This window comes from Physcomitrium patens, chromosome 8 (assembly GCF_059467195.1).
Source record: "Physcomitrium patens ecotype Gransden chromosome 8, ASM5946719v1, whole genome shotgun sequence".
NCBI lineage: Eukaryota > Viridiplantae > Streptophyta > Bryopsida > Funariales > Funariaceae > Physcomitrium > Physcomitrium patens.
The window spans coordinates 4,072,582-4,084,785 of NC_143417.1; the positions used below are offsets into that span (position 1 = coordinate 4,072,582).

The 12,204-nt window shown below is 33.8% G+C and overlaps 1 protein-coding gene and 1 long non-coding RNA gene across 5 annotated transcripts; both read left to right on the plus strand.

The window, feature by feature from the left end:
• Nucleotides 1–551: 551 nt before the first annotated feature.
• Nucleotides 552–5,316, plus strand: LOC112285952 (nuclear transport factor 2). Of its 3 annotated transcripts, none has more exons than XM_073535873.2 (11): nt 552–861; nt 971–1,282; nt 1,730–1,764; nt 2,049–2,192; nt 2,503–2,812; nt 3,147–3,436; nt 3,595–3,733; nt 4,017–4,138; nt 4,341–4,403; nt 4,519–4,582; nt 4,745–5,316. In XM_073535873.2, the coding sequence occupies exons 3-11, from the start codon at nt 1,735–1,737 to the stop codon at nt 5,041–5,043; spliced, it is 1,461 nt and encodes a 486-aa protein (XP_073391974.1). In that variant the 5' UTR covers nt 552–861; nt 971–1,282; nt 1,730–1,734; the 3' UTR covers nt 5,044–5,316. The 3 variants fall into 3 exon arrangements, with proteins under 3 accessions (XP_073391974.1, XP_090108492.1, XP_024383141.1); XM_024527373.2 differs by having other exon boundaries at nt 572–861; nt 4,288–4,403; XM_090252366.1 differs by having other exon boundaries at nt 569–1,282; nt 4,288–4,403.
• A 489-nt stretch (nt 5,317–5,805) lies between these two features.
• On the plus strand, nt 5,806–6,670 carry LOC149988434 (uncharacterized). Of its 2 annotated transcripts, none has more exons than XR_016504420.1 (2): nt 5,806–6,163; nt 6,336–6,670. It is a non-coding gene; the product is annotated as an uncharacterized LOC149988434 (long non-coding RNA). The 2 variants fall into 2 exon arrangements; XR_016504419.1 differs by having other exon boundaries at nt 5,990–6,211.
• Nucleotides 6,671–12,204: the final 5,534 nt, after the last annotated feature.

The following is a 12,204-nucleotide window of genomic DNA, read 5'->3' on the forward strand; positions in this document are numbered from 1 at the left end:
AAATAAAATTGTTTACAATATTTTGTACTATTGTATTCTGTACTATTGTATTTACTTAAAAATTATGTACAAAGGCTTGTTATACAAGAAACAAATGTTTGATACATCCACATTCATGATGCATTCTTATGACAATTCCACAAAGCTTAGTATGAACACAAAACCATGCAAATTGGTATCTCAAGTTTCAAACAAAATATTCTTTACAAATAGTCAAAGTTGACTTTTGTTAAGGGAAAATTAAGACAAAAATAGAAATTTAAATTATCAAAATAGCAAGGCTTAAACCTCTTTACCATTTTTTTTTCTTGTTTAATAATATTGTATTGTTTACTTTTTTATTGGAATTTTAATCACATGGTAGCTTTATTAACAACATAGGCGGAGGTCCTGGCATTCTTGTTTCACACGTCAGCACGAACGCAAACTCAGATTCCGCTCAACTGCCACGTCAGACTCCATTCACGAACAGATTCCATCAAAAGGGATGAAACAGATTCATCCACGGCTCATAACCGGAGAAGGAGCCAAGTCGGGGAGAAGATTTTAGGGCTTGATTCTTGCATCACCTGCTTTTCTTACCCCTGATTGCTCAGATCCATCACACTTCCCCTCTCTCCACTGCATCGCAGCTCGCCGCGCTACGCAGGCCCCGCTTGTGCCTGTCAATAGCCAAGCGCGTAGCCCATCCCGCGCTCGCTTGCCTCCCATTATTGTCCTCGATCCACTGCCTCCTCCATGTAAAAGAACTTGTTCGGTTTTTTCTCCGCTCTCTGTCGTGTTGATTCAACAGCATTTCTGGTATCCGTATCGGCGATCTTAGTGTTACATCCCCCTTTGCTCTCGTAGTTATCGGGCCAGGTGAAAGCACTTGTGTTATAAATTTGTAATTTTTGATTTATTTTTATTTTTTATTTTTAATAAAAAGTTATTTCGTTTGTGGTTTACGTTATCGATTCGAATGTGTCAGGGCGGGTCGCTTGGAGGCTTGTTCTTTCAAGAAGGGTTTAGTTTTGGCAAATTTCAGCTGAGTCTGTGGTGTACCTCGAAGGGAGATTCCGTGTAGTTCATCGGGCAGTGGATCCGTGGACTGCCGAATGAGTTCCGTTTCGATCATGGTTATTTCGTGTCAGGGGTAGCTTTTAAGTCGTGGCGGTAGGGCAGCGGTGATCTTGTGTGGATCATTGTTTTCCTGGTTTGTAGTTAAGCCATCAGTCTTCGAGTAGACCTGGAGTTCCGAAGTATTGGCGAAATTTGGACGAGTGGGCTTGTATCTCAAGAGGTAAGCTCTGTCATTTAGCCTGATGGGAGCGCATGATATACTTCTCTTAATTTTATGTTTCTTGTAAGATTGGATTTTTGAGACGATTTAGTTTTTTGAGGTGGTAGCTATTACACCACTTAATACAACATAGATAAGGTGTACTCTGGTGGTTTCTGTACCTTGCCATGATCCACAACGAACGGTAAGATGGTATGTTGTAAGACAACCTGCAACATTGTTGGTTTAATGTATCTCTGGTGATTAATTAAATTGTAAGTTGTGCTTTTGGGACGTCTCTTCAACCGAAGAGCATCTGTGTATTAGATTCACGACATCCGAATGGAGTCTAGTACTTCATTCATGAGGATTCAATCTGGTTACCAGTAAATGAGGTGGCACTGTTCTCGGTCTCAATGTCCTGGTTTCGGTTGGTTGGAAATTCTAATCCGTGATTGCATTGGGCAGGACTCATGGCGGCCCCAGTGGCAACGGCGCAAGTTGTAAGTTTCAGCCGCATATAAAAGTTTGGTATTGTGTTTTGGAATGTCTGATTTTCTGTACGGAGGGTTGGTTGTTGCAATTGTTCACAGCTACCTTCTGATTTCATCCTTTCACAATCATGCATGTATAGTTTGCGGCAGGCTAAAGGAACTGAATAATAAACTCATCCTACACGGCGTGTTTTGACTGCGAGTATCTATGTAATCCTCTCTTCGTAGAAATGATGTAATTGTTTGAAGCTGTGATTTAGCTATTGAAGAAGTTTGATCTTTTGGTGGAGCAGGTCGGAAATGCTTTTGTGAACCAGTACTACAATGTCCTACACCAATCCCCACAAGTCGTACATCGGTTTTACACCGATTCCAGTCACATGACCCGAGCGGAGGCGGGAGCTGATGGAGCTGTGGATGTCGCCCATACCCAAGACGTGAGTACTAACTTTGAACGCTTAGTCTGTAAGATGAAGTGTTCATTCGTTTGTACTCGGGCTCTTTTATTTCAGCTTTTATTGGTGTGCCGTTATTGGCATTCATTGCTAGAACAATGAACACTAAGATTCTGTAGTGATTATTTAGTTCGTAATTTAAGCACGCTGTCTCAACCTTTGATTCATATTATAGCTGGTTATGCCTATGCGATCAAGGTTGGTAGTCTTGTATGTAGTTATGTTTGAATCTAAGACTTGCATAGAATGGTACGTTTCCTTTCAAAGTTTTAAGAACATACTTTTTCTGCAGCAAATTCACCAGAAGGTGATGTCTTCAGATTACAGCAAGTTCAAGGCAGAGATTAAGACCGTTGATTCCCAGGACTCACTCAATGGTGGAGTTCTAGTTCTCGTCACAGGTTCTCTATCTACCAAATCAACTGGAAAGAGAGTCTTTGTGCAAAGTTTCTTTTTGGCCCCTCAGGAAAAGGGCTACTTTGTTTTGAATGACGTGTTCCGCTACCTCGATGATGAGGTCCAGCAGCAAACAATAGCTGTCCCATTTCAATCCAATGGTGTTCCGGAAGTCGAGCAGGAGCACCCGCAGGCCTCAGAACCAGGTACATATCTATTTTTTTGGGGGTATTTGTGCCACTCTGGTTGTATCCGCACTCTGGTATCTGTTTTTTTTTTTTTTTTTTTTTTTTTTTTTTTTTTTTCACTGGCTTTTGGGATTGAACCTGAGCACAGTTCCACGTGTAGGTATTCTGCCTGTCTGTTTCTCATTTTCTGTTTATTTTTTACTCTGAACAGTGTTTGAATTTAATATCTAGTTCTTGACGTGCAGCTTATTAAGCACAGCTGATAGTTTTCGTCGAATATGCTTCCAGCAGTTCTTAGTATTCGATTCAAGTTCCCTGAAATTCTATTTGATATTTTCAATTTCCTGCGCAGTTGTGGAGCAGCCCACCCCAGCTCCGGCGCCTGAAGTTGTGAGAGAAGTCACACCCGAACCAACTCCTGCGAACGTGGCGACAGCTCAGGAGGTATTCGATGATGAGGGACCTACTGGAGCCGAAGAGGAGGAACTCACTGGCCCTGCGCCTATCGAGGACAATACCTCTCCCGTGATTGAAGAGCCTGAGTCTCCAATGGTTCAAACAACTCCAATCAGGGAGACTCACCCGGTTGTGCAGGAGTCGAAAGCAGTTGGTGAGCAGCCTAAGATATCATACGCATCCATCGTAAGTTTTTGTACCTTTAATCGTAAGGAACAATGTAACAATACCTTGTGTTATGAGGTTCTGCAGTGATACATCGTTTGACAATTGTGTGATTTCTATGAGTTTGGTTTCGCGGATTCGTCGTCGTGTTGAGACAGTCTTCTTGCCGCGCTGTTTAGTTGAGAGTAATCGGAGTCCCTCCTCCCAAGGCGGCTCAACCTCCTGCTGAGCGTCCAGCGGTTGCATCTGTACCGGCTGCGACTTTAGCTACACCATCTCAAGAAAGTCATGAGGATGTGGCTCCTGCTGAAAATGCCTGTAAGTGAAATTCTTTTTGGATATTTGTTGTACATGACGCGAAGCATACTTTTTGTATGTTTGTGAAGAAAATTTGGTGATTGAATGTTCTTGACTTATGCAACTTCTTCCACGCTATTCTATTTTGGACGCGAGTTGGTTCGTTTACTGAGGCATGGTGGGTATGAGAGGGTTTATATGACTACCATATAGCACCAGAACTCGATCGTAGCCCAATCCTCGAATGCATCTCCTGCCACTTTATAGTTTCGCTGAGACGTTCATGCGCTATTTTGTCATGCAGCGGATGGGCGCTCAGTTTACGTAAAGAATCTTCCAATGTTCATCACTCCTTCTGAACTGGAGAAGGAACTTGCTAGTTTTGGACGTGTCTTACCGAACGGAGTCAATGTCAAGAGCCAAAAGGTACCCTTACTCAGTATCATGTTACTTGACTCGATTTGGTTTTTGTAATTGTTAGCGGTGAATGGAATGTTCTGGGTCCCCAACCTTGGATCCCACTTGCCTTCCAGTTCTGGTCGCGTGTGAGAAATCCGTTTCGTTGTATGACGTAGGGAAGAGCCTACTATGTGGGTTATTTAAAGGATTATACTCTGGTTTTGAACAGCAAGGCGTTTGCTATGCATTTGTCGAATTTGAGGACACAACTGCTGCGCAAACTGCTATCGAGGTACAAGTCTATTTTTTAGCATTTGAATGCCTTCTGTGAACTCCCACCGGAATGACTTTTAACCAATATCCCCGTACAAGCTGCTGAATGACTTTCATTCTTGTTGTGTTTGAAGGCTTCTCCTATTCAAATCAATGGTCGCCAAGTCCACATCGAGGAAAAGAAGCCAATGGCAAGAGGTAAATTCAGCCGAGAAAGATCGTCTCTGCAATGATTCCATTTTTTATTGTTTTTTGTATTCTCTTTTTTCATTGTCCATGTGAAATTTTGTCGATAAACGTCGAACCGCACAAAAAGGAGGTACACTCAATCTTGGTCTCACAGTTTTGCGCACTTGGCAGGTCCACGACGATCAAACGACGGGAAGAACGATCGTCCATATCGGTCAGACAGGAATGATCGTGGCGAAGCAGCTAGAGGCCGCGGGTCATACCATGAACGGAACCCCGGAAGGGGCGCAGGTCAAGACGCACGGGAACGGGACGGAAGCAGAGGAGGACGTGGGGCTGGCCCTGCTCGCGCGGGGCATTCCTCATCAAACAATGGAAGTGCCCCAGGTAACAGTGAGAGACGCCCTGAAGGCCAAAGAGCACCCAGGCGTAACAGCAGCAATCCACCTCCTCCAGCTGCAGCTGCGTGAGGCTGGCTAAGTGAATGAGTTTGCGAAGATGTTACATTTTTTACTAAGAATTGTTGAGTAAGGCAGCTATTCTTTGCATTTCCTATCCGATTTCGCTTGTGCTTGGGGTTCATTAGGTAGCTCCGCAACAAATAGCATGCGGAAGCAAGGAGACGCTGAAGATTTGCATTTAGTGCAAAGTAGAGGTTGACACTCGCCCCACTCACGATTTCTGGTGAGATTGTCAGAAATTGTAAGACTGTGATCAATGAACAGGATGTCAACGTATTCCAACGCTCTGTTCAAAGGTTACTTGCAGGCATTGCATGATGAGCGTTTTACTTTGTACATTAGTTATTGTCTTTCTTTTTGGTTCAACTTCCGCAACAGGGCTTGCATCATGTTGGTCTTCGATACGTAGTGTGTGGGACTTGCCAGGACCTAAATCGATGTATGTATTGTGTACGCAAACTCACATAGATTCGTTTATGACTAAAATTTTATAATTCAACTTCAGAGTTCAGTCTCTGGAACAATGAAGGTTAGAAATTCTGGGTTAAAATTGTTGCAAACCGAGCATATTCACAAATCCAATACGTCGAAGTGCATCAATACCACGCCGCCTTCTTATCCATCACCTGGATGAGGGCCGGCCACCAATTAGTACTGATATCATGCTAGAACCTTGTTCGGATGAGGTCGGCTACCAACCAGTACCGACCACCGACAAGCTGGGCTTGTGCAGACTTTCTGCTCCTTGACCTCACCAGAAGCTATTTGCACTGCTAGTTGGACGCATGGTGCCGTGGTAGAATGTAGCTGAGGTGGTCTGCTGAGGATGTTGTGGGTTGAGCGGCTTGATGCGTGTGTAAGTATTGGAGGATTCCATCGTCAATGCCTTGACGCGATCTTCAGTAATAAGGTGATGGACAGCCCGAGGTGGGCGGTGCGCACGAAGAGTAGCTTTGCTCGAGAGCATGTGTTGGTAACGGTTCGTGGCGAGGCTTGAGATCTGGTGAGCGTTCTGGATGAGTATTGCTGCGTGCAAGGCGAGCGTTTTGTGAAGCGGGTCCCGTGGAGATTTGTCTGGACAGTGGGGAAGCTAGATCTAGCAGAATGAGCGGGAGAAACCACAATCCAGGTCGTGTCTCCAGTGTCTCGAAGGTGGACTTTGTCCAGTCCTATCACTGTGAGTCTGTACTTTCTTGCATGGTTTTGCCGCCGGAATGAACACGTTATGGTGTGCTTTGTGCAGTGTTGGTAATCGACTGACGTGGTGGAGTTTTCGAAACGTGGGATGTTTGGTGCTGTAGATGCTGGTGTTCTTTGCGGGTTTCATGTTTTCGATGCGATCGGATGAAATTGGATATATTCACCGAATGTAGCCTTCGCTGTAAGGAGAGCTAGGTTCAGTAACTGCACCACTTATGTCAATCAAAATATGCGGCCCGTAATTCAGAGCTATCTAGGCATCGTAGCTTCTTTCCTATGCCCACCTCATCCCTGTGGTGGAGTTAAGGGTCATAGCAACAGTAGAATTAGGGTTTTGGGAATCTGGCAACATATTGTGGTATTGAGTTGGCGTGTGATTGGTATAGCCTTGTTATGCCCTTGACAATATGAACGTAAAACATCAGGTTGGTTTGCAGTCCTTGCTGTGGTGATTCACGAGCAGTGCAGAGCTCTGGGGAGAATGACGTATGGATATAGTTGTGTATTGAAGTGATAATAGCCCTACCTGGACGTTGCGGATGAAGAGTGGCTTTGCTGGAGTGCATGTGTCGGTGAGGGATTACGGCGAGGCTCGATGTGCAGGTTCACACCATCAGTTGGTGAGCGATGGAGCAGTTGATTTACTTGGGTCTACGTGGGCTTTCTTTTTAATGCTGCTATCCAGTCAAGATTGCATGCGATGGAGGGAGTTTGGGTTTTGCTCGTTAGTTTTGGTGTTAGTCATGCGGAGCAGTTGTGGCGACTGGTGTTCATGTTGTGGGTTGTGTAGAAAAGTGCCAGTCAAAGGATGATCAATGGTGACGGTGTATGATTTAGGGTGATTCCATGTGAATTACTGCTTTGAGATATTGAGTGATGGATATTGTCATTTGGTATTTGGTTTTCAAATGATACTGAAATCGATAGTTGCTAGGGAATTTACGGTATCAAAAAATTAAAGGCAATGTATGTGGTATGCTGGTGTTAAAACCTCTTGGTTGTACTTTTTGTGAAATGCGGTTTGTGGGAGTGGTTCGAATTGTAGAAGTTTTTAAATTGAGATCTGCACATAGTAAGTTGTAACTTGTCCAATTGAATGGTGGGGATTCATCTCTAATTGTTATTGTATTGTTATTGTAGAGTTGTTTTACATAATTGGTTTGAAAGATTAAATTAATTTTTTTTTGCACAAATATTTTTGCACAAATATTTTTTGCACAAATATTTGGTGATCGATTTGTTGTTGTGATGTTTTTTTTTTTTTTTTTTTTTTTTTTTTTTACTGTAATCATTAATTAAGAATTAAAGTATTCATAATGTAGTGCATTGAGAATAGTGAAATTGATTGTGATTGTGTATAAAAATATGTAGGAATTTGAAATTAAAGTAACAAATTATGAAATGAGTTCTTTATTAGAGATTGCATGAAATTTTAATCTTGGAAAAATGATTTGTGCTTGTAAATTGGATCAATTGTGCAATATATAACAAGAATTGTATGCAAACTTGTGATTAGATTATGAAGTAAATATATAAAAATAAGTTGGATAAATAATAGAATGATTAAATTTGATATTGAAATAATTTAATTTTGTTAATGATTAAATTAATTGTAGGAAAGGACTTTCTTCAATATTAAAATAGAATATATAAGTGTAGAAGATGTTTTTTTTTTTCAAGGTCAAAATCTTCTTGATAAAATAGATATTTTATTGAAAAATGAAAGTTTGTTGATTAAAGGGCAATATATAAGTTTGTGAGAGAAACTTGTTTAAATTATGATTTTTTTTTTTAAGGTGAGAACAACAATAGAAAGACATGTGTCTTATTGAAGAAAGAGAATTGGATATCTTAGAATTTTAAAAAGAATATTGATTTTTTACAAACTAGTAAGTACATAGGCAAAAATAATTTTGGAAATGTTTTCAAATTTTTGTAGTCTAAGATCTTGAGTGCAACAAAAATAGTAAGTGTTTTGAAAGATTGTATAGACATTGAAGTAGCTATCTTAGCAAGTTTCTCCATCAAAATCTGAGTAAGTATTTTTTTTTTATTTTTTTTTATTTTTTTGTTGTAAAAGATTGTTCAAGTAAGATTTGTTAATCTATTGTAATAGAAATTAGATTTGAAAAGTCGTATATAGTATCTAAATTATTGGAAACGAATTTGAAAAGTTGAAAAAAAAAATCAATATTATATGTTCAATTGATTGGTATTTGCATCAAACTGCAAAAAGAATGTATTATTTGCATAAAATAAAAAATACACATTATAGCTTGAAGCTTAAAAAAATATTCATAAATTTTAGAAATAAAAAAAATATTTGTTGATTAAATTATAACATAAAATTATTGAAAAAGTATCTTTGGTACTTTTAAATTTGATGTTAAAAAGAATTAAAAAAGAAATATATATATATATATATATATATATATAGTATACCAAAATATTCTGCTTTTAAAATATTGAATAATAAAAATCAATAAAATCATGTCTATTTGAAGCAAATGTTTCTTCATTTGAAATAACATGTTCAAAAATTCTTTAAAAAAAAGATCTACTTGGTGTTACTTATTATATAGATGAAATATTGGTAAAAATAACAAAAAGAGAAAGACTAAATTTGCCATAGAAATTTGGCAAGCTTGTATCTTTAATGTAAGTGGATGCTCAAAGTTGATATCATTGCCAAAAGAATTGGATAATCTTACATATTTAAAAAAAAATTGATTTAAAAAGATGTTTAAAATTGACAACATTGCCACAAGAATTATGTAATCTCATATCTATAAAAACCATTTTGTGTAAGAGAATGCTTGAAGTTGATAACATTATAAAAGGAATTAAACAATCTTACATCTTTGATACATTTTGATATAAGTAGATGTTCAAATTTGACATTATTGCCTAAAATAAATAAGCAAGTTTACATCTTTGATACATTTTGGCATAAGTAAATATTCAAAATTGACATAATTTTTTAAAGAATTGGACAATCTTATATCTTTGATACATTTTGATATAAGCCAATGTTCAAAGTTGACAACAATGCCAAAGCAATTGGTATTAAAATATATGTTATTATCTATTACCTTTATAATTTATTAAGACTAATGTATATATTTTTAGGACTTAGATTTTCTACATCCATGTTCTTTTTAAAACAAAGCTATTTAATATTTTTTTTATTTTATAAGAAATTTTTATGTTTATGATTGTAATATTATTTCTAAATACGTATAGTTTTGTATCATATATATATATATATATATATATATATATATATATATATGTATATTTTTTTTAATTTTAATTTTTTTTATTAATTTATGAATCATTTTTTTTAAAAATAATTTAAAAATAAATAATAGTAAAAAATAAAAAATCATGCAATTTTTTTAACATTCTTATGGATTGAATACAAAAAGTTAAATGATTTTAGAATTCTTATACATAACAATTAAATTGATTTTATATCTTTAAAAATAATAAAATAAAGTTTATATTTAAAATTTTTATCAAAGGATTTGGAATAAGAATCCAATTATATACATGAAATTGTAATAAGATAAAAGATTGTTAGAAATAAAATAGAAGCTTTTATTCTTGATGAATTTGATAATAGAAGATCATATTAATCTTTTTATGCCTTTAGATATATTTACTATTATAATTATATCAAATATAATTTAATAAAATATTACTTATTTATAATTTTTTTTATTTATTATTCTAAGTAATGATTATATTGAGACAAAAGACAATGTATTGCAAACACATTGAAATCAATATATATATATGTATATATTTGAATCAATAATTATATTATAGAATTTTATCTAATTAAAAAATATTAATAATAAAATCCATAATTTTTTTATTTTAGATAACTTTAGATTCAACCAAATATATCTAGAGGCATATAATATAATGTAAGAGTGTTGTTATCTTTTAGAATCTATAATTTTTTTTAATAATACCAAGTAAGTTATCGATATTTTGTATTTTTTAAATAAAATACAAGGCATTGCTATGATATTTTATATTTTTACTAAATAATTTTATATTATTTAAGTAAAATTAAATATTAATATATTTTATTTCATACAAAAATAGAAGTTATTCTATTAAAATATACTATATACTAAAAAAACTTAATTATAATATAAAGTGATTAATTTTTTAAGCATAATTTAAATTCAAATATTTTAAACTTCAATTACAATTTTTTTTATGTAATAGATTATATAATATTTATAAGTATAAATAATAATTGAAGTTTTTAGGAAAAAATTAAAAATAATTTTAATAATTTTTTAAAAATAAAACTTATGAAATAACACTTAATTCTCATGTATGGTTTAAAAATTTAGTTCTTTGTAATCTTTGTAATCTTTGTAATCTATATATGTAATAATTGTATTTAAATTACATATTGAAAAAAATTATTAATAATTTTAATTTTAAGATTTAAAAAATATTTTATACTTCTTAAAATTTTCAAGTAAATGTCTTTTCTTATATTAGCTCACCAAATATTTGAGTTAAAAATTAGTACTTATTGCTTAAAATATCATGGTTGTAGAAACATTTAAACTATAAAAAATTTCAAATTAATTATTATAATAATTTTAAGTAATTAAATATATTAATTTTTAAATTTTTTTTATAAATAATTATAGAAATTTCTTAATTAATACTTATTTTATTACATATATTAAGTGTTAATATTTTCTATATAAAATATAGGATAAAATTAAAAACATATAATCATTCTATTTTTATGTATATATATATATATATATATATATATATATATATATATATGATCAAATAAAATATGTATCTTTAAAAAGACCATCTTATATATAAATTTAATTTATTATAATAAAATATTTTTATAAATTTAATTCAAAATATTTAAACCCTAAATCCTAAACCCTAAACCCTAAACTTGGAAGTGTCATGAAATTTAAAAGAATTTTCCTTAATATCATAAAAAAGAAGATCTAAGGACATACTTTATTCGACTAGGTCAAAAAATATTGAATCAAGAGTCAACATTTATTTCATTGCTCAAAGATGAAATTGCTCTACCTTCAAAATAATAGTTTATTGTTTATTAAAATTTACATCTTTTTCTTTTGGTATAATATAAGAATGTCTACATATGGCATCTAAAAAATCTTATTGTTTTATTAGCCGATAAGTGATATTGAATATATATCATCACAAGAATATGTTCCAATAGGCTTGTCAACAATTTAAAATATTTGTTGATATAAAATACTTAAGATTCTTAAAATTTATATAAATAGTCATTGCACTAGAAGTACCTTTTAGATAATAATGCCATTCTTAAAATGAATCCACATTGGAAAAAAATTCTTTGTTGTAGATCTTATAATTGATTTTGTTTGTAGAAGATAGTCTTAAATAAAAAGCTAATGGATACATATATATATATATATATATATATATATTTAAAATTTCTATTTTTGATAATACCATATTCAAAACAAAGTCTAATTAATTTTTTTTTTATTAAAAATACTTTAGAAAAGTTAATGTGATATAAAATTAGTGCAAAAATAAAAGCTCTTTTAAAAGCTTCAAATGCTCTTTCAGTTTTTTTTATTCTACTCAAGTTTCTCTTTATTAGTCAAATATGTAAGTAAAGTTACAAATTAAATTTTTTTTTTGATAAAGATCCAAAAGTAATTAAAAAATTTCAAAAAATATTAGACATATTTTATTGTTCTTAGAATCTTTCCATCTATAATAATCTAAATTTTTTTAGGATCCATAATAAGGCCATTATTTGAAATGATGTATTTTAAGAATTTAATATGAATAGTATAAAATATATAATTTTCTATCTTAGTATATAAACTTGCATCTCTAAATTTTTGTAACATCTATCAAATATGAAATTCATGCTCTTTTGTATTCTTTGAGTAGATTAAAATT

Excerpts from the sequence above, each read along its gene's own strand:
- LOC112285952 (XM_090252366.1), top strand. The coding sequence starts at position 1,735 with ATGGCGGCCCCAGTGGCAACGGCGCAAGTT. Across the intron at positions 4,139-4,287 it reads TCAATGTCAAGAGCCAAAAG|GGAAGAGCCTACTATGTGGG; the intron begins GTACCCTTACTC and ends TGTATGACGTAG. Across the intron at positions 4,583-4,744 it reads AAAGAAGCCAATGGCAAGAG|GTCCACGACGATCAAACGAC; the intron begins GTAAATTCAGCC and ends CGCACTTGGCAG.